Source organism: Onychomys torridus, chromosome 17, assembly GCF_903995425.1.
Source record: "Onychomys torridus chromosome 17, mOncTor1.1, whole genome shotgun sequence".
Taxonomy (NCBI): domain Eukaryota; kingdom Metazoa; phylum Chordata; class Mammalia; order Rodentia; family Cricetidae; genus Onychomys; species Onychomys torridus.
Window position 1 is genome coordinate 11,860,439 of NC_050459.1, and position 22,761 is coordinate 11,883,199.

General features: G+C 46.4%; 1 protein-coding gene across 5 annotated transcripts in view; it reads left to right on the forward strand.

Moving 5' to 3' along the window:
* The window catches only part of Dlgap2 (DLG associated protein 2), a 724,943-nt gene extending 702,463 nt beyond the window's left edge, over positions 1-22,480 (forward strand). For 3 of the 5 annotated variants that reach the window (XM_036166329.1, XM_036166328.1, XM_036166327.1), the window contains 5 exons: positions 4,282-4,367; positions 5,732-6,147; positions 14,834-14,925; positions 18,278-18,430; positions 21,259-22,230. In XM_036166329.1, coding sequence (XP_036022222.1) covers positions 4,282-4,367; positions 5,732-6,147; positions 14,834-14,925; positions 18,278-18,430; positions 21,259-21,477 — 966 coding nt within the window. In that variant the 3' untranslated portion in view covers positions 21,478-22,230. Of the gene's footprint in view, positions 1-4,281; positions 4,368-5,731; positions 6,148-14,833; positions 14,926-18,277; positions 18,431-21,258 lie in introns of all 5 variants that reach the window. The other 2 variants (XM_036166326.1, XM_036166325.1) reach the window with 1 other exon arrangement.
* Positions 22,481-22,761: the final 281 nt, after the last annotated feature.

Consider the following 22,761-nt stretch of genomic DNA (forward strand, 5'->3'; position numbering starts at 1 on the left):
CCTTTTGTCTGGTTTGGTTTGGTTTTCGGTTTTATCAGTGTATGGAGTGTCTGTTGTGGAAAGGTCTTCATCTTGTATGGGTGTGTGTACTTGTGAAACCACCTCGGGAGAAAGCAGGAGTCTTCGTTCCCATGGGCCTGGGCATCTCTCTGTCATGGGAATAATCACCACAAGGTCCTTCCCAAGCTGCCACAATGAGCAGCATCGCAGGAAGTCTTCAGGACAATTCCTGTGGGGGGTCCTACTGAGATGACTATCCCTACAATGCATTCAGCACATGGCATGTGTGCTCACACGCACACATGCATACACACACACACACACACACACACACACACACACACGCATGCATACATGCACGCACGCACGCACGCTTCCATTGTTGTTGTGTTGGAACCCCCAAGCTCCTCCGTAAGACATCCTGTTTAGCTCCTAGACTTTAGAATGGACCCCTGAAGGAAACATGAGTTTAATCTCAAAAGCAATACATCTGCCTTGCTTCAAGGAAGACTTACAAGATAGAGCCCAAAGAGCTTGTTTGGAGAGCAAAGATTCCAGATGGGAGCTCAGGTATACTCCAGGCTTCCACCTCAGGGTCCAGCAGCAGTTCAGGCTGAGACTTCTTTGCTACCGTTTGGTACCAAAGCTGTTCTGGTGTGAGAGAAAACATGGGCATAGGAAAAAATGCCTTAGGTTTATGCCTATCACTTTTCCTGTTGGGCCTGCAGACCTCCATACAGTATGTGCATACTCAGAGACACATGTAGACAGTCTCCATCAACTCCTTGTTTCTCAAGCAGATCATATCCACAGATGCCATGCTCACCCTAGCCTCATGGCTCCCTGCTCACTGCTTCCCTCTGTATATAGAAGAACTGGGAGTAACCATTCCTAAGAGTGTGAAGGCACCTCTCAGTCACCTCAGATTTACTTGTTTATGTGGTGTTCTTCACTGTTAGTTGGGGAACTCCCACCCCCAATACAGCTTCTGCCTCCAGCCATTGATTCATCTTTCTTGGGGTTAGTTCTCCATCCTAGGTGGATCTTCTCGACATGTTTTCAGTTTATCCACACTGGTGAGCAAGTTTCCTCAGGAAGCTCCTTGGTTTCTCTTCGCTATGATCGTAGCAGCTCTCTCCTTCCCCTGTCTTTCTCCTCTCGGGGTGACAGATGTTGGCAGATGTTGAGTTCCTCTGGGGCGCATGTTGTCCCAAGCCTTCAGCCCTTGCCTTCCACCAAGGATAGCTTCATTGTTTTAGAATAATTTCATAAGACAACTTCTCAAAGCTTGGCAAAACTCATTCAATGGGCATCCCTTTAACCTAATGTGCATGTGACTCTCCTGAGGGTCCTTGGTGGCCCTGAGAAGTCATAGAGTTTGCATTTGACCAATCTACCCAACTGGTCTTCGTCCTGGGAGGTATTGGATAGTTCCACATTTTTAAACAAGCAAAAATTCAACAGAACCGAAGAGAGTTTCCTAATAGTTATACCACTAGCTTGGAGCAGAACAGAAGGCGTCCAGACGCTTTGCCTTTCTAGGTCACCCTAAAAGTGACTTGCATTAGAAGGAAAAATTGGGGAGCTTGGGTGAGTCTTGTTCTTTTTGTTTGTTTGTTTTGTTTTCAAGACAGGGTTTCTCTGTGTTGACCAGGCTGACACTGAATTCAGAAATTTGCCTGCCTCTGCCTCCAGAGTGCTGGGATTAAAGATATGTGCCACCACCACCTGGCTACCATTCTTTAGTCACTATGTAGGATATGTCTCTTTGTGTGTGCATGTCTGTCTGTCTGTCTGTCTGCCCCCCACTGTGAGTGTGTGTGTGTATATATATATATATATATATGTATATATATATACATATGTCTCCTAATACTGTGGCCAGTGATGCCTGCCAATCCATACACTTTAGTCTAATTCCATCAAAAGCATTTTTTATATTTTTAACTTTACAGCCATCATTTAAATAATTACAGGACATCCATCATCATGACTAAATAATGATTTACTGAAGAGTCCTTTCGCAGCCTCTATTCTCCTATATTTCCCCTTACAAATAATACTGTGATAAAGACCTCACATGGGTCAGAATGTATCACCATCTCTTTCAGCTGCATTCCCAGGAGTGAAGTAAATTAAACAATTATTTTCAATATTTTTATGATAAAATTGTATGCTGTTTCCACTTCAAAATCTCTAGAGGATTCATGGTAATTTATGTCACTCACATTATTCATCTCTCAAATCTGGCAGTGTAAGTCCAGACGTGGAGGTGCATGCCTGTAAGCCAGAACTTGGGAGAGAGACTGAGGCAAGAGAATCTTAAATTTGAGAGCAGGTTGGGTGACATAGTAAGACCATGTCTCAAAAAAATAAGTGACAAAATCTTCAAAAGCTGTAAAAATGACTCAACAGCCACAGATCATCATATGATGTTCTCATTGTTTTGATGTTCTCAAAAATTTGCTCAAGTACATTTACATGAGTCATCATAAACAATGTCGGAAAGCTAGAACTAACCAAATTATCCCCCATTGAAGACTAAATAAGTAAATTAGGTGTCATTCATAACATAGAATTGTAGGTAGTCAGAACACAAGGCAGAACTGGGATGGAATTCAGGAGTAAAGAGTTTGCCTAGTGTGTGCAGAGCCCCTGGGATCTACCCCTAGCAAAATAAATGAATGAATAAATAGTAGCTCCCTGTGTCCTAGCATAGAATTTTAAACATATTCATTTATATTAAGGTCTTTTGTGTGAAGTACCAGTAATCTGCATGTCCAGCAAGCCACACACAATTGAATAAGGCCATGATCACTTAGACATAGGAGGCAGAAGGGTGACCCCCTAACAGGAAGGCCGGGCTTGTCATTACAGAATGTTCTTTCTGCATTTGATCCTTCCCTCCTTCCAGCTGTGGAACCTGGCACCACTGTTCTCTTATCCAGCATCTGTCTTCTTGTAATGCTGTCTCATGGAGATAGGAAGTCGCCAGCCTCCACCCTTTGATTAGAAATGGCAGGAGCTCTGAGACTTCCTTGGGCTTGAGGGGTGAAGAGCAGAGCTCTGAGGTCATGGGCACCTGAGCTGGAATCCTGGAACTGCCTCCAATAAGCTGAGTGCCTTTGGGCAAGTTACTCACCTTTCCTGGTTCTCTAGGAACACCACTGGGGTCTTTGTGTGGACGATTAGATAGATAGATAGATAGATAGATAGATAGATAGATTTAAAAAAAAAAAAAAGTAGGACACTGAGCCAGTATCTATCTGGCTCCTACCCAAGCAAATTATGCACAAACATGACCACCACATCCCCTGGCCTCATTGGTCCTGGAGGAGCAGCCACAGATCACAATCAACCCTGGGCCAGTGGTTTCTCCTCCTCAACACATGGTACAGTGGCAAGGTGCTGACTGCTTTGTACTCCCTGGTAGGGACTGTTACATTTTTAAGAAAGTGTGTTTTAATATTATGACATTTGGATTTGTGCTCAACCATCCTGTCAATGCCTCGGATGATGCTTTGGGTGAAGAGGAGGCTGTCTGGTGTCTGGAAGGATCGCCACAGCTTCACCAGCCTTGGCCTCACAGAATTCCTGCACAGGGACCCCCCTTGTATAACAGCTTCCCATAGCTGACAGTCGTTCAAATGCCTGGCGGGTTTGTGGGGACCTCTTAGCAAACAGGGCCGTGGTGAGCATTCTCTCTTCACGATGCCTGTCTCTGTTGTCACCTTAAGCAGCCTGCTGGCCATCCCAGCCGCCACAAGGCTTCCTCATATCCCCGAAGGTGCTCTCGTCCCTTGCTGTGTCATTCTGTGTGCGCTGCAGCCATCGGTACACTCCTCTGAAACTGCTTATTTGTCATTGTTAGCTGCGTTTGGCTCACACGGTCCTCACCTCCTTCACTGCACAGTGTGATAAGAGCTTTCACGTCCTGTGACAATGCACTCAGCAAAGACTTTTTTTTTTTTAATGTTTTTGCCTGAGCTCAACTAAGCAATTTTATCTGCATATGTCTAAAAGACTCAAGTGCAGCCTTGAGTTCAAACAGTTACGTAAGAATTCAATGAAACCCTGGTAGCCACATAATTATACAAAAATGAATGCCTCTCTCTCTCTCTCTCTCTCTCTCTCTCTCTCTCTCTCTCTCTCCTGGATCAAGTGCATTTCTGCATTGGTAAACAAATACACAATTAATTACAGCAAATGAACAAGAAGAAAGTAGTCACTGACCAGCTTCCCTGCCTTAGGTCTAAAGTGAGATGTTCTGTGTTGAATTAGGTAGAAACAGCCACGGATTCCGACACAGAGAGCAGAGGCCTACGGGAGTACCACTCTGTCGGTGTACAAGTAGAAGACGGGAAACGGTAACTCCCCCTGCCCCCCAGGGTGGCTGTGTCCCCCAAGCCAGCTGCTCACTAAATCCTGGGCCGTAAGATTCCAGATCCCGCTGCACTGGCCGTCAGTAATTCATGCTGCCTGCAGAGACAGCCATTCATTTCTGCTTTCCCCATTTCTGTCGCTGAAGTATGAATGAACATGGGTCACGTCTTGTTTTTTTGTTTTTTCTTTTAAGAGGGAAGGAAATAATTCTTTTCAAAGTGATTTACCGCCTATTAAAATTGCATCCTAGCTCACAGACCTGGAAGGTTAAAGTCCTTTATCCAGAATCCATGTTCAAAAGGAGAACAGGCTGGAGGCAGGGCAGATGTGTGTCTCGCCTCCTAATGCTGGAAATCATAAGGGGGAAAGAGAAACACAGACAGGCAGGGAGAAAGCCAGATGTCAGCCATGTCCTGGAATTGTCCCATTTCACAAGTTTTACCTAAAAGTATAGAACACACATGTGCATCTGTGACATTATTATTTTTATGTGTATGTGTGTGTGGTTTTTCAAGACAGGGTTTCTCTGTGTAGCCCCAGCTGTCCTGGAACTCACTTTGTAGACCAAGCTGGCCTTGAACTCACAGAGATCCACATGCTTCTGCCTCCCTAGTGCAGGGATTAAAGGTGTGCACCACCATGCCAGCTAGGTGAATTATTTTGAACCAGTGCAGAAAAATTATTGTCTTAGTATTAAGGAACATATTTGCCAACTACACAGCAGCAGAAAAGTACCAGGCTCTATGTTGAAAGCTGCAGGTGTCCTCTCCTAGGTACTGCGCTGGGGACAGTCCTCCCTGATGGGTCTCAGGACCCCACCAGAAAGATCTGAACTGCAAAGAAGTTGAGATTATAACCTAAAGATCTACAGAGGGCATTGCTTTATATATAGGTTGCAGTTCATAAACATAGCATGTCTCTAAACTAGTGGCTCTCCACCTTGGATCTCAACCCTTTGGGGAGTCACATATCAGATATCTTGCATAGCAGATATTTAAATTATGAATCATAACAGTAGCAAAATTACAGTTATGAAGTAGCAGAGAATTAGTCTTAGGGTTGGGGGTCACCACAAAATGAGGAACTGTATTAAAGGCTCACAACATTAGGAAAATTGAGAACCATTGTGCTGGATAGAAAGTAGCCATTGAACACCGTTCTCACTCAGTCAGTGTACTTGGATGGTAAATGGGTCCATTCATTTGTCACATCCTGTGTTCCTCACAGGGACACTGAAGCACACTGAGTTGAACTTGTCGGGAGGTGTTAGCACTGAGGCTCGGGAGCGTCCAGTGAAGGGTCTGAAAAGAAGGCTGCATCTTTTCTCTCTCCTCCCCTCCTTTTCCAGACATGGTCGTTTCAAGCGCTCAAACAGTGTCACAGCTGCTGTACAGGCTGACCTAGAGCTGGAGGGCTTCCCTGGACATATCACCATGGAGGACAAGGGCCTGCAGTTCGGATCCTCCTTCCAGAGGCATTCAGAGCCCAGTACCCCGACCCAGTATGGGGCACTGAGGACTGTGCGGACGCAGGGCCTCTTCAGTTACAGGGAGGATTACAGGACACAGGTGGACACTTCCACCCTGCCTCCACCCGATCCCTGGCTGGAGCCATCACTGGACACAGTGGAGACCGGGAGGATGTCTCCATGCCGAAGGGATGGCTCATGGTTTCTGAAATTGCTGCACACAGAGACAAAGAGAATGGAAGGCTGGTGTAAAGAGATGGAGAGAGAAGCCGAGGAGAATGACCTCTCGGAAGAAAGTAAGGGTTTGTCTTTCCTCACAGTATGTTGGACTGGTGATTTCTCAGTGGGGCAAATGGGCAAATGTCTGTGTATCAGCAGGGAGATGTCTCTTCCACATTTGAGCCCATGAAAACAAAATGTTCTCTGCTGCCCCCACCCAATCCCAAGAAGCAACATAAACCATGAAAGGAAAGGCATGCTCTCAGGCTCCAAGGGGCATGCTCTCCCTTTGGCTGGTTTTTGCTTCATTCTGTGGGTTGAATATAAGATTAACTGCACTAACCCTCCCCTAATGGTGTGCTATACCTCTTATTCCACTAACCAGTTCTCTGATCACTGAATTTGCAGCATTCTTCTTATTTGTCCTGTTTTTATAATCCCCGACATTATGCTAAAGGAACACTGAAGCTAAGCAAGAATTCACCACTACAGGGGCAGTAGGACTCTACCCACGGGACCCTCCACGGGACCCTCCACGGAGCATGCCCAATGCAGACCTGTCCAAACCCTCAGGCTCTCAGGTCTCTGCTCCTCCACATAGAGCGTAAAAGACGTGTTCTCCACCTCCCTCTCTTTTACTTGAAGAAATCCACCACCAAGAAGTGGAATCAAGTGGTGTAAGGTGGAAATGTGTTCCCCAGAGGCTGGGGGGCAGGAGGGGAAGAGGAAAAGAAATTGATGGAGGGAAGAGAGAGAACAGGAGGAGGGGTGGAAAAGAATGATGGGAGAAAGACATGGAGGGAGTGAGGGCTGGGGGGGGAGAAGAGAGAGGAGAGGAGAGGGAAAGAGGGATAGAAAGAGTCGGATTCAGAAACTGTTGTTTTCCCTCCATTTTATTGAGACGTTGGTATGAGGCAGCTACATTAATAAGCCCACCGATCCTTACATTAGTAAGCACGTTGATCAAGGAAAATGAATTCAGTTAATTTGGCCAAATCAAGAAGAGAGAGCCCCTGGCTTCTCTCAGCTTTTTCTGTAGCAACATCCCATTCGTAGAAAAGATGAAAGGAAAACCAGAAGATGTGCGTGGGCCTTTGTAAGCCGTGAGAACTGTGTGTGAGGTCCTCCTCCGGCCGGCTCTCCAGCCTTTCCTTTCCGCCACCATGGGATTCCTAGGACTTTTTTTTTTCTTCGGTTCTTTGGAGTCCATTAATCAGACAGCCAAAGAGAGGGGCATCCATGTCTTTAGAACATCTCCTCACCTGACAGACAGTTGCACCATTTGGACCTTCCGCCCTTCTTGTACATCCTCAAGGTTCCGATCTGCTTTTGCACATGCAGATGTGGCTACAGTGGTGGCTCTGTTTGTAGAATCACAGATCCCTCCTCATTTTGTTCTCCATGCTTAGTCTATGCTTTACTTTTCCCAAGGGTTGGACATTCTTTAAAGGCAAGGCTTGTTGACCGTGCACTGTCTGCCAAGGTCTGTGCTAAGCATGTCATATATGTGTCTTAGTGCTTACCATTACAAAATGGAAGGTGGCATTGCCAGCAAAACACAGAAGGGACTGGGGGTTCCCTCTCACCTGTCACCTTGCCCCATGCTGGGCGTCTGCATTGCATGTTTACAATTCTGAACCTCACTGCTGCGCTTCTGGAGACACCCTCACTGTGTCCACTTTCTTCTGCTGTTTCAGAGAATATGGAGCCCCTATCCCTTATACAGTATGTCTTTATGATTGACCACTGCTGTGAGACACCACCTGTAGTCCATGGAGAATGCCTAGGCTGATAGGTCATTGCAACAGGGCTATGGAAATATATACAGAGATAGGAAGTCAATTCTTTCTTTTATTTTTTTTTCTTCCTGGAACTGAGGACTGAATCCAGGGCCTTGAGCTTGCTAGGCAAGCGCTCTACCACTGAGCTAAATCCCCAACCCCCAATTCTTTCTTTTTTTATTTTATTTTTTTTTAAGATTTATTTATTATGTATACAGCATGTATGACCAGAAGAGGGCACCAGATCTCGTTACAGATGGTTGTAAGCCACCATGTGGTTGCTGGGAATTGAACTCAGGACCTTTGGAAGAGCAGCCAGTGCTCTCAACCTCTGAGCCATCTCCCCACCCCACCCCCTAATTCTTTCTTAAATGAACAATGAAACTTGAGAATGGAAGTGTCCAGGCTGAGGCATGGCCATGGCTGGTCATTTTCTTCTCTCTGAGGGAATCCATGAAAACTATGAATTTCCTGTTATGTCCCAAAAGCACTTCTGTGTAACTGAAGTGGCCATACGATCCATCATCACAGCTGGGTGGTGTATGAGATATGTTCTTGACTACCCTTGGCTCTGGGAAAGCACTCCCACTCTAGGCCAAATGTAGAGCAGAGTAAACTGCCCCCACCTCCTGGTTACATTCTCTTAAACGTGCTATTTAACACTTACAGGTCTTTGATTGAGTGTCATCTTCTGGACTCTTTGTCAGTGACGTTTATGGCCATTGGGTGTTTACTGAGTTCTCACATGGGCTAGCCACTATTGGTAGGCCAGAATGATACAAGAATGAGCAGGCTTCAACATAGAAGGCAGGGTGAGGGAGGCAGAACCAGAAGCCATAGGCAGGAGGAGGAGGACACCAGGACAATGAGAGAAGTGTAGACAAAATACTTCAAAAACTCAGAGATCCGAGAGGTGCTTTCCACGCGGAAACTCCTAGGTGACTTTTGGAACAAAGTGGACTTGTGCTATACTATGAGGGCCCAGAAAGCAGATGGAGTCAAAAAAAAAAAAAAAAAAAAAAAAGAGAGAGACTCTGACACAAAAGAGTCAGAGAGCTTAGAAGCAAGAACCTGTAGCCTGGCTCCTGAGAAGACCGCCACTTAAGCATTGCCCTTTACACCTGCCTGGCCGCAGTATCAGTATCTTGATGAGACTGATGTTTCTCAAGGGTTGCCTTTGCACTGCCCTGGAGATTTCTGGGTCTTTGAATGCTAATATCAACAGCTGGTGTGTTGTGTGCATCCTTGGTACCTTAACAAAGACCTCTGCAAACAAGATTGGGAAGAAAGAGAAGGCAGGAAGGTGGGCAAGCTTCATGAACAGCAACATTCACGGTCCTCATTTCTGTAAGCACTTCCAGAATGCCAAGGCGTTGGTCTGTGCCCTCAGGTGTGGGGTGGGAGCATCACATGGCCTAACCCTGAAATAGCAGCTATAGTTTTTGACTTACATGTTCTTTTCTCCACCAAACATGACTTCAACACTGTAAGCTTCGAGTATGGGAGACAGGGAGTGCAAACTCTGATACATTCCTAAATTCTAATCTCTTGGACACCTGTGTCTCCTTGTGAGCAGAGATGACATGACTAACTGTGTCTTCCACCTGCATGACTTGCCCATACAACTATCCCGGAATTAATCAAGTTCACCTTTCCCTAACAATATTTACAAGTAAGATAACCTCCAAGTCTAGTTCTTATTTTAGCAATAGTCATTGGTCTCCACACTTTTAAAATTAAGATTATATTAAATGGTTTATTAAGCCAAAACTCTGAGCTCTGAATATTGAAATTTCCATTACATGAAATAATTTTTGCCCAAACTATAATTTTGTAATCACAGTTCATTGAACTGAATGAATGGATCTGGTTTACTCAGCGCTGTGTGGCTAATAAAGGCTAGCCAGAGCCAAATACAGACTGGTTCGGGTTAAGTCCTGCTGTGCAGGCCTCATATTTTCAATACAAAAATGGAAATACTTAGGAGATGCTGAAAGTGCTGGAGAACTAGAGTTTGGGGTGTTTTTGTATTAACTAAACCAAATGGGTAAGGATGTGAAGTGAAGCCCAAACTTACTGTCTTTTGAAACAAACAGAAATGTCCTGCATACCTTGTTCAGTGACCTTGTTCACAGAGCTAGGGCTCTCTCAAGACCCTCATACAGGAGCACATGTACAGTCAGGTCTTGTGATGGGTGTTGGGGCTCCTTGCCTAGATAACTCCTCCCACCCCAAACATCTGCTCACCTGAGTATTCCCCGTTGGGTGCTGAGAGCTCTAGGCAATCAGAGAGACCTTTAGAGATCAGTAATCCGATGCCGTTTCATAGTCAGGACAAATGACCACCAGTGTCATGAGTCACATAATACCACAGTGGGATCAGATGCCTGTCACAGGGTCTCCCGGGCCATGTTCTGTGAAGGGTATAAAAGTCTATGGATGAGTCGCCAGGCAGTGATGACACACGAACACCTTTAATCCCAGCACTCGGGAGGCAGAGCCAGGTGGATCTCTGTGAGTTTGAGGCCAGCCTGGGCTACTGAGTGAGTTCCAGGAAAGGTGCAAAGCTACACAGAGAAACCCTGTCTCGAAAAACCAAAAGTCTATGGATGGGAATGCCCAGCTACAGGGCACATTCCCATAGGACCAAGCAAGTGACAAGGAAGATGTGAGATGAACAGAACCTGGGTAAGGAGCACAGCACTGAAGAGAAACTCTACCCGAGCCATTTGGCCAGGATATCTGAAGCAGAGGGAGGAGAAAACAGACTGGAGGGTGAGAGGAATGATGGCCTCTGTGCAAACCAGATTCCAGGGTGCAGACAGCGCATTAAGTATGGGGAGGATGTCTGCATGTTATATGCAAGTCCCTGTGTAAGCTGCTGGGGTACCCATTGCTTATAGACTTCTGGCAGGAGCCAGGCCAGAGAGTATGCCCAATTTGGGGGTCAGGCTGGCAATGTCATCAGCTGGGCAGAGTCTTAGTAAGGGTGTGAGGAGTGCCTGTGAGCAGCTAAACAACTCAGTTATATGCTCATGACCGGAAAGAGAGGAGGCCTGGGGCCTGAAAGGAAATTTTTGGGAGCAGTGCCCACCTCCAGTGCTGCAAAATTAATTGCCAGGGAATCCCAAGAAAGGCTGTCAACACCAGATGATCCTTTTCAACTCTGCCAATTCTATAAAAGACCACTTGAGATTTTAGAGTGGTGCCGGTATTCCATAGGAAATGTTCATAGAACTAGAAATTAGATGAGACGGGTGAAAAATAAATTCAAAGAGCCAAGTTAGCTAATCAATTTTTTTTTGTACACCAAAGGCCAGGGTTACATCAGGTTCTTTGAAAATTTGCATTCTGATGAGTACCAGCCCTTATCTGCAGCCCTTAAGAGGACACTGTGGAAACTCTGACAAAATTAGGCAAGTATAGTGGTAAAGAATAAATTGAATTTTTGCTTCAAATTCCCTGCAATTACAGGAAGCGATTTACAATATAGGCCTCGGATAGGATCACTCCCATTCACTAAGCGGCCAAGTTCACCTACCATTAGCAGCTGCTCATTAGCCCGAGTCCACCATGCTTCATCTCCGTGGCACTGTTTAATTTATACCTGTGACAAAAACTGTACCACATTAATCCATACCAAGAATCACCATATATTCACACTGTGCTAAAGATTACTAATCGGAGTCTTCAGCAGAATTCTGTTTTAAGAGGAACACAAAGATTAGGTATTTAAGCTTCAAGTTTTGTAGAACAAATCAGCTTTTTATTACAATTTAAAGAAAGGAAGTCAGTAAAATAAATACATGCATTCATGGCTTCTTTAATTTTATAGCACAAGTTTGATTAAAATGCGCCCTTCTATAAATACTATCAATCATTTGTGCTATGGGATAGAATGAAACAGAAATTCCACCTTCCAGAAGCAAAACATTCATCTTCTGGACACCAAGACTGTTAATCATGCTCCTGTAGGGTATCAGGTGTGAATGAGGGATGATGTGTTTTCTGTCCCTCTTTGAGACTCTACTCAGAATCCTGCCCATATGTACCTCCCTATCCCTACATCCCCCCTACATCTATACCATGGGCCTGAACCCAAATCTGAAAATCCCAGATTCAAAACACCTTGAGCAGTGGCATGGTCTGACAAGTGGGAGATTCTACACCTGACCTCACGGGACAGGCCACAGGCAAAACGTGAATGCTAATATGGTGTAGGAAGCACCTGCCAGCCATGCGGAGAAGGCATAAAGAAACTTAAGTGAATCTGGTAGTGGAACTTGGGTCCCATCCCTCAATGTCTCATTATATATAAGCAAACATCCCCAAACCGAAAATAATCTGCAGTTCGCCACTCTCCTTCCCCAAGCATTTCTAAAAAGGGATGTTGGACCTGAACCATCTCCAGGGGCCTCCATATCCCAGCCCTTCTCCCTGCTCCTTCCTTTCCATCAATCTGATGGAGATCCACATTTCAAGACCTGTAACCTCCCATTCTCTTGAGGCTGAAAGGAAACCAGTGTGGTTTCATTCACCCACTGATTAAATGTTCTGGGGTTTACCTTCTTGAACAGCCTAAAAGCAATCTAGAATTAGACCATATCAGGCAATCAATACATGCTGAGAAGTGAGGATGTGTGCCGTTCGACATGGTGAAAGTCAAGTGTGGGTTAAAACACGCTTTCAGATGGCTAATGAGTCACTCATAGCCTCGGCTGTTTGCTGTAAGAGATACAGAGGTGCTTAGACTCCTCTTCCCAACCTGCCACAAATGTGGGATTTTCCATGATCAATTTTTAGAGAATAAAAATGTACAAGAAGGAAGAGGAGGAGGAAGGGGGCAAAGAAGGAAGGAAGGGAGGGAGAGGAAAGAAGGGAGGGAGGGAGAAAACACATCCAAATAAGTGTTTAATCACTTTCAAGAGCACATGATATTCAATGGTCGACCCTGGCTTTGAACAGGCGAAGGATGTCTTCTGCATGGTGCTCTCCAACTGGCCTCTGAGTCACCCTCTCTTATCAGCCTACTGTTTCTGCAGCATTTCCCCCAGCAGTCTCCACACTCCTGAGGACTCTCTCTCTCTGTCCTCAAGTCTGGCTAGGGAAGAGTGTGGAAGCAGCTGAGCAAGCTGGCCGGTCAGGTCATAGTTTTTGATGCCAGCTGCCAGCATTTGGCACATGTAGGATGTTTCTTTTTGTCTCTGCATTCTTGGTACTCAAAGCCATTCCTCACTTAATGCTAACAGCGGACTTTTCCACTGAGTGCATCCTTGGCCCTCCAATAATTGGCCCTGGGACTGGTTGTAACTGCTACTGGTCTTTGGGGAGCTAGCCTGTGAGGAGTAAAGCTACAGTAACTCAGTCCCTGTCTCTGACCCTCAATTTCATCCCCTGGGGATGGTTGTTGGGCTGTGGTGGTAGAGAGCACTGTAGACTACCATAGGTTCTGCTTGCTGGTCTTCCACTGATCTGGAAGGTCTTTTGACTTTACTCGATAAAACCTCAAGAGTCCGAACAGCCAGTTGAACTGCACAGCTCTCCAAGGCATAGAAATGAGTCCTTTGCCTCTGCTTCCCTGAGAGACAGAACTCCGGGACACCTGCCCACCACTGCACACACACACACCACACCACACCACACCACACCACACCACACCACACCACACCACACCACACACACCCGCAACCTTGGCACACAGCAGACAGACGCTAATCACAACTCTCTTCCAGAAAAGCCTAGGAGAATGGATCCAACCCACAACGATTTGTTTCAAGTTCTTGGAATAGGGTGGATGTCTGTGCTCTGCAAGGAAGTTTGAAGGAAAAACTCACAGATGGCAGCTAAGCCTGATAATTAAGTAGTGACAGAGAGAGAGAGAGAGAGAGAGAGAGAGAGAGAGAGAGAGAGAGAGAGAGAGAAGTCTAGAGAACTGCACTGTATGAGTTCTGAGGGTGGCGTATGAGCGGGAGCTGGTGTGGGAAGCTGGGCAGAGATAAAAAGGGTCCAGCAGGAAGAAAGGTTCCCATTGGCTCCTGGACGACTCTGAGGCCTGTGTGAGCATGGTCCACAAAGCAACTGTCTTCAGGACGGTGCTGCATTCACGGGAAAGCAGTGGAAGGACAATGAGGAAGTTCAAGGGCAAGAACCATAGCTTCTCTGTCCCTTATGTTTTCCTAGACAAAGCCTTCCATTTTCCCAGTCTAAATCTCGAAGCCGTCACCGTGTGTTAAATCCTTTGTGTGGATAAAAACATACTCTACTATTTTGAAAGTTAATATTTAGCTTCCTACATAAAGCCATTGAGGATCAGGAACCCTTTGTAGCCCAAAGCTGAGTCCCGCTGGAGGCATGGTTAGTCAGGTAACATTAACCTCACAAAGGTTCTGATAAGCCAGCGAGGCTGACCTACTGTGTGGCTCATGACCCTTTGGCTGATTCTGAGGTGTGGCATGACCTCATGTGTGGCTTCCCTCTGTGTAGCTCCTCTGTATTTGAGACACAGCTCATGTCATTGCCATGAGATAGTACCCTCAGTTCACTGGAGTATTTAATTAAACTCAATGAGATGGAAGATAACCAATGTGCATTTTCTCAAAATTGAGGAGTGACCATCTCAGTACTACTAGTCACTGGGTCTTCTGGAGCCTATGGCTCCTCAACAAGGCCTCACCTGAGCATCAAAGCTAAACAAACTCAGAGCCTAAAAAGAAGCTCTTATAGTGCCCACCACCTTAGTGAGCTAAACCATCTGTGGTACCCAGTGATAACACCCTCACAGCTGGCATTTGGTAAACTGTGTGTATTCTCATGAGCTGGGAAGGAATGGAAACTTCAGCTGATGGATGTGTTCAACATGGTCCACACACTAAGCTCCAATCCCAGGTAAAAAGCATGGGTGGCAGTGCTGGTCCCAGATCGCTAGACACATTCTCCCTTTTGTCATTACGGACTGGGTCCTAATCTGTCCTGTGTCTCACAGTTCTAGGAAAGATCAGGAGCGCTGTGGGAAGTGCTCAGCTGCTCATGTCCCAGAAGTTCCAGCAGTTTTACTGGCTCTGTCAACAGAATATGGTAAGTAGCACGGTCATCCCAGCCTGTGGGTGTGGAGATGTGGCGAGCATGCATTCTCACAGACTCCTTGTTAGTTTTCATGACAAGGCACCATGACCGAGGCATCGTATAGAAGAAAGCATTTACTAGCGGCTCACAGTTTCAGAGGGTGTGTTCATGGGGTGGGGAGCATGGCAGCAGGCAGGCAGGCTGGGCACTAGAGCAATACCTGAGAGCCTATATCCTTATCCACAAGCTAGAGGCAGAGAGAGCTAACTGGGAATGGCCTGGGCTTTTAAAACCTCAAAGCCAACCCCCAGTGACATGCCTCTGCCAAAAAGGCCACACTTCCTAATCCTTCCCAAACAGTTCCATCAATTGTGGACCAAGTATTCCAACATATGACCGACCCCATGGGGTATTTTCAATCAGACCCCCACACTCCTCTTTTGTTGACGTGCCTCTAAGCAGGAAAGATAGGTGAGAGAGAATATAACCCAGCCCTGGACCCACTTCCCAACACTGGAGACCCACAAATAATCCCTGATGAGCCATACCTCAGCCTTAGGGACCCACGCTCCACCTCAGAGGACTTATACTCTGTCCCTGAAGACACACCCAAGGCTCAGAAACCCACACATCTTGCCCTGAGGACCCATACTTCCACTCCAGAGACCCACAGATATATCTCCAAGGACCAACATCCCATCCCTAGGGACCTGCACCCCATCTGGGACTCATACACCTACACCTAGTTATCTACATTCAGGCTCCAGCAACTCACACCTCAGGCCCAGGATCCAGCTGGAAGCTGGGGCTGGGCCTGGGGCTGAGGGGAGCATGCAGGTGAGAGGGAGAGTCTGGGTGTACCTCCACTAGTGGCCCTTCTCCCAGAAAAATCTCAAAGAAGAGGTAGGAAATTCATTGCTATGATGGCCAAGGTCACAAGTAAAGAAAGTCATTTATCTATGAGGGTGTTGAGCAAAGACACATATTCATGTGAAGAGATTAAGAAGAGATCTTAGAAGTTGTTTGGTCTTTGCATATCTTATAGGCAGGACAGAAATTAATGTGTCTTGAGCTAGATTTATGAATGCATTTGGCATAGATCCTAGGTATTCCTGGAAAAGAGAGGAGAAACCTATGTGTGTGTGTGTGTGTGTGTGAGTGTGTGTGTGTGTGTGTGTGTGTGTGTGTATTTGTGTTTATATACATACGTATGTTCATGCATACAAATCTTCATATATCAACATGTACATGTACCCATTTATTGCATGCACACACGATGTTTGGGTTTTGTCTGACTAAATTACGCATATAATTCCATGAGAAACAGCTGAATCATATTCATAGTTCTTTCTAGGCAATTTTACAATCTGGATACTTAATGCCAAACACTTTCCATAAAGGTGAAAGCCGCTACAGGGCTTGTCATGGCTGAGGCAGCCAGTGTTCTGATGGTGCCCTGCTTGTTAGCATGTATGCAGACAGCGAACTTACATGTCCTGCTGTGTAGACAAGTGCAGCCCCTCAGAGCTGCAGATCTGGGATCATTAAGGATAATGTGTTCTCTAACATTTTCCAGCTAGCCCATTAAAGTTCATCATGAGGTGTAGAGTTAGAACATGGCATCTTTGGCATGAAGCTTTGTTGACATTTAAAGGATGATCTGGAAGGTTTGCGACCTTGAAAGATGACGCTGGGTAGAAAAATGTTTGGCTATTATGTGTGGTACTACCTTCCTCTACATACTGTCTTTGCAAGACGTACGGTTTGATCGTAAGGAACACTATGTGCCGTGCAGTTGTGGTCAGGTGGCCAGACAGCCTCTGAGGTTTCTTGGTACAGGCCCTGCTGCATCAGGACAAAGCTTACCCTTCAGCTTATGAAATGCTCACCTCTTCTGCATTGGATGCAGCTGATTTAGGCTTGAAATGATCCACCCTGACCATCTTTGATGCCTCTCAAGTTCAAAGGCTGGCTGGCTCTTTTCTTTGCTTTTGGCTTCTCTTGGGGATCTCTAAAACCCTTGTTGAGGAATGGTGTCAGGAGACACAGGCAAAAGACGGAGCAATGTTATTTGCCCTCCAAGCTGTGGTTCACAGTTGCTGGGAAGTCGGCTGGTGGTAGACATTTTAGGTAGTTTGCCAATTGTTAAGTCTAAGAAACAACCCTAGGGAAAACCAGACCCCACCAGGTGTCTTGAAGTTGTGCATGTGTGGGCAGTTCGTGATTTAGCTACAGTGTTGCTATCCCTCTTCCCTCTACACACTCAAGCAAAAAAAAAGACAGAATGCCAGGTATCTCAGAAGGAAGCTAACATGGCCAGATGCTGCTTCAGTGTGGGCAGAAGTCGCCCTCTAGTGGTGCTATGTAAGAACAGGCTCAAACAGCAAAGCCCAGCTCTGGATCCTACTTAGGAGGAATGGACAGACACATTGTGAGCTCACCTTCTATCCCCTCTCCCTGCCCCACCCCTGTGACCCTCCCTGGGGCTGTAAGCTGTTACCTGGGTACCTGTGAGACTACAGTGATGCCTAAACAGGTATAATTTCAACGTGAGCATCAACTTGGGCGAAAGAAGCTTTGAGCCAAACAATGTTCAACTCAAACTACTGATAAAAGTTGGATAATTTAAGCACATTCAAACAAATGTCTGATTTTGTGAGGCCACAGTAGGAGTCAACCTCATACTGAATCAAGGAAACCACACACAGAATTAGCACTCGATTGTCAGAGTAGGAACCGATTGGACCATACATTGTGCAGAAATAATGTGCATCTTATACTCAGAACAAGCCCAGGAGCTGCCTGTGGGTAGCTGAGTGGCACCCCTTGGGAAGGCTAAGTGTGTGTGGGGGGGGTGTTTTTGAATCTTCTGTTCCTTCAAGAGATTGGCTTGGCTCTACATGGGAGAAAACTACATTCACATTACCTTTTGAAGTCATACTTGATCCTCAGAACTAGAGCTAGGACCCATCAAAATAAATACCATGAAATAAATGGCTGCAACCCAGTGGTCTCAGCACCAGACATGTGCAGCCCTGTCTCTTCTGAGTAATTCATGGGGCTCTCCTATGTCTCTGAGCTGCAAACCATTTGAAGGGTGTTACCCAGAAAGTTTGCAAATACCTGGCAAGTAGTCCTCTACCACTGAGCTACATCCTAGCCCCCAGGATTTTCAAGCTGAAACATTGAAGGGTTATGCTGCATGGTTTCAAGCAGTTGGCACATACCTGGGCTAAGGTTAACTTTTATGGGGTCGTGGAGAGTCTCCTGCCTTGTCTCAAATGAGTGGGGTTCCTCCAAGTCTGACTCCTTGAGTGACATAGTAAGAAAGAACAGGCCCTGTAATGTCCCTGTGTGTCCATAGGACCCCAGCGCCATGCCAAGGCCGACATCGCAGGATCTAGCTGGCTATTGGGATATGCTGCAGCTGTCTGTGGAGGATGTCAGCATGAAGTTTGATGAACTGCACCAGCTGAAGCTCAATGACTGGAAGATCATAGAATCACCGGAGAGAAAGGTAATGAAGTCACATGGTGTGGTGAGTGGGTCCTGAGCACTGTTAGCCACTTTCTCCACCTTTAGTCATTGATACCAAATCGAATTCCGTGTGTGTGTGTGTGTGTGTGTGTGTGTGTGTGTGTGTGTGTGTGTGTGTGTGTGTGTGTGTGTGTGTGTGTGTGTGTGTGTGTGTTGCAGGCACATATACAAATAGACAGGATGGGGTCCTGGGTATGTGACTAGCAGTGGTGTCTTGCTCTATCTCCAGTACACAAACATCTCAGGGGCACCACTAAAAATCCCTACTTCTATAATCTAGCTTCCTCCAGGGATAAATCCTGGCTCATTTTCATCTGACTTCTGCTTGGATTGTATTTAGACAATCTCCCACAGGTAAGATCTTAGGTCTGGCTAAGATGACAATCTTCTAGTCAAATATACCTCCCTGGTTCATGTTGGGAGTGAAGGACAAGGCATCATTTAAATCTTTCCAAGCAGTCTGAGGGTGTGATCTTCCTATGGAGCCCCATCCTTAATTAGGCTGAAAATTTGCATTAAATCTGAATATTGGCTCTCTGCTTTGTGATGAGATCATCTCGGGAGAGCACTGGAAGACGGTCTAAGTCAGCAGTACATGCACCTACTTATGAGCTCCCCAGAGAAGTAATCATGGTCTGAATTTTCTAGACAGATATTGTCCATTAAACTGAGTTACAGCTAGAGGGGCTGGTGAGATGGCCCAGTGGGTAGAGAGAGGTGTTTGCCACTACCCTTGAAGCTCCGAGGCTGACCCCATGATCTACTTGGTGAGAGGAGAGAGCTTACTCCTACAAGGTGTCCCCTGATCTCCACAATGCACTGTGACATATGTACAACCCCTGCCCCATGCATACACATGCTAAATAAATATGTTTAAGTTCCAGTTAGATGTTGTGGTATATGCCTGAGTCCCCAACGTTTGAGAAGCTGAGGCAGGAAGGTTGTAAGTTTGGGGCCAGCCTAGAATAAATAGTGGGACTCTGTCTCGAAATGCAATAAAACAAAGTTACAAGGAAAACAGATGACTTATAGTTTGGAGAAGTACTGTTCCACGTGTGAGCAAGAATGGGTAGCTAGGTGATTAGAACGAAAGCCAGTGAGGGCACTCACTACTCACTGTTTGGACTTCCCCAAAGACACTGCTGGTGGCTAGTGGGGTTTAAAGCCAACCGCCATAGATGTCCCTAAGGATAGTGAACAAATTCCTCCTACCAGAAGGGGTGTGGGATCACATAAGAAGAAAGTCCAGACTACCCATGATTCTGAGGAAATGAAAAGATGGCACAAGAATGGAATGATGGAAGCAGTGCTCCCCGCGAAAGCAGTGCTCCCCATGAAATCAGTGCTCCCACGAAAGGAGTGCTCCCAATCCAGCCCACACAAAGGCAGCTGCCCCTGTGGGACCAAGGAGCAAGCAGAAGCCCACACGGACCAAGTCTCCTGTGAAATGTGTTCTTGCTCAGGACACTCACCCCAATGCAGAGCGGCAGGTCCACGCCTTAAAGAAAAGTGTGTCCTTTCTAGGTACTTCTGAAGACAGAGTTCCAAGCCTTGCAAGGTCCTTATCTCCCCCACACACACCCCTCTGCTACAGTGAGAGGAGGAGAGAGATGAACAACTGTGTCCTTCATGTGAGAGTTGCATTTCTAAGTAAATTAAGAGGCACACCAGGAAGTCAGGAGTGGGCCATAGCTTCTGACCTTAAGAACAAATTTCAGACACTAAGGCAGCATTTCACTTTTTCCAACATCAGGCCACTGTGGGCATGGGCACACGCTCCTCTGCTTCCTGTACCAAACACAGCTCAAACATGGAGACTCAGGTGACAGTGCTCTACTTAGGCAGAAGGAGTCTCCTGATAGCCAGGGAAGGTCCAGATTGGCTCTCGGGAACACTGTCCCAGAGTGCAAGCCTTCCACTCAAGTTCATAAGCCTTCTGCATTGCACATGTTTCCGATCTGTCCAGATTCCTTCTCTGGAGATGCATGTATATCTTTTGGGTGTGAATTGTTTGAGAATCGAAGCTAAGGGACATACTATGTGTGTAGACAATGCAACTATACGTGCGTTTACAGTAAAGTCAGTGTGGGTTTAGGCTCGTGGTTTGGGAATTTAGCTCGGGTTTCCCTAGGACTCCTGTCCACATAAGAGGGTTTTCATGAACATGCTTCCTGTCCCACAAACATCAGGAGACCACTTCCACACTCCCTCCAGGCATTTGCTACCACTCAGGTAGGACAGTGCTTTGGAAAGTATGGGGGTGAGTGGGAACTGCAGGATGCCAGAGCTGGGGGATGGCTGTGTTGAGATGCAGCTTATTTTTTCATCCGTAGACACTGCCTTAAACTCCTCAGTCTCCACTAAAAAATTAGCGGTTTAGAAAGGTGATTTAAAAAAAAAAAAAAGTGAATGCTATAGGATGAAGCTGCTGCATTGGACATCAGTGGGGGTGAATTTAGCAGTGCCTGTCGGGGCAGGAGATCCAACAGAACTTGGATGAACCAGGGCTCCAGAACTCAGCACCTCTGGTGTGCCCCTGACCTCCCCCTGACTTAACTGAGCTCTCCCCTTGACCTCTAATGACCTCCCCTGTACCTTCTCATGACTCTCCATGATCCTCCTGGCCTTGCCATGACCCCTCCCATCTCTCCTCTGACCTCCTTCCACATTCCCATGACCCCACACACACACACACACACACACCTCTCATTCCTGATGTTCCCCCGACCTTCCCCAGACATCTCCCACTTGCCTCCGAGACCTCTCCATGACCTTCCCTGACCTAGTCTGACTTATGATGCTTTTCAGGAAGAAAGGAAGATCCCCCCTCCGATACCAAAGAAGCCCCCCAAGGGGAAATTCCCCATCACAAGGGAAAAGTCCCTGGACCTGCCGGACCGACAGCGCCAAGAAGCCCGGCGTCGGCTCATGGCAGCCAAGAGAGCCGCCTCCTTCCGCCAGAACTCTGCCACGGAGAGGGCAGACAGCATCGAGATCTACATCCCCGAGGCCCAGACGCGGCTCTGAGGACCAGAGGTGGCCACGCACACCTGGTTTTGTTCTTTTACACAAAATGCTTGTACAGTTTATTGCCTACCTGGTAGTTTCTGTCTCACCCTCCACCGGATTCGCCCTTGCCATGTTCTCTGCACCGTAGACAGTGGACACTCTGATTCCTAGTTTGCTGAGCTCATGGCAAGATGGACTCTGAAGGACATCGGCTCTGAGGCACAGGCTTGGTGAGCCCTGACTTACCTCCCTGTTCGCAGAGGGCCTCCCAGTGGCCTCTTGAGATGGAACCTAGCTTTCACTTTGTTATTTATATTTTTATAAATCGTGCGATTAACTAGAGGTCACTACAAACGGGTGCATCTCCCCACTCTCGAGAGGCATTAGACATCCAAGTGGAAGGTGCTACAATTCGAAGGGCAGGAAAGACAGACAAACCTGTTCCCTCTCATCTGAGTTAATCTCCCCAGCTCAGTTGCCCCAAGCCCCTGCTGTCCTCACTGGTCCCACCACCACAGGAAGCACCCGGTTCCTTGGTTGACATTTGTGACGACAGAAGAGGGTCTCTCCAAGGTCCCCACCATGTGGTTCTCCAAAAGGAAATGACAAGGCTGAACCCAACCCCCCCCCCCCCCCCCAAAAAAAAAATCTAGCATAGAATCTTTATATTCAAAGCTCAGCTGTATGTTCCTCTAAGAGAGGGACCCATGGAAAGGGCAGGCAGAAGCCCAGAGAATACAAAGAGGGAAAAGTAAAAAAAAAAAAAAAAAACTAAGAAATAGTCATGGTATTTTTATCCCTTCGTAACTTAAACCATTACACATAGCATTTTCTTAAACTTCACTGCTTAAGCTACATGTACTTTATGTGTATGTTACACGCGTTCTCAAACTGCGATCACTTGACTTCCCAGGGTACCTTTAAAGGACTTTGCTTGTTTGTGATGAGAGTCGTGACATTGTAAAGCATATAAGAAATATGAATGTGAGTGGTAAGTATATCGGTTCAAATGGTAAAGAAGAAGAAGCTAGTTTATACTTGTATTTTTCCAGAATTCTTTTGGTCCTATGCAGTACTGCTGAAGTTAAGAATATATTTCTTGCCTGTGTTATACATGAAAAGGGGAGGGGGGGGGGAAGGTCATGCATGGTGATTTCCAGCTGTGGGATCTAAGAACGGTTATCAGCAGTCGTGACTCTGAGGGTGCTCAGAAGAGAAAGGTTGGCCGTGACTAGCAGGCTGTGTGTAGATTATATTTACATGTTAAGAGGCGTTGTTACCAGACTTCTGCACAGAAGTCCA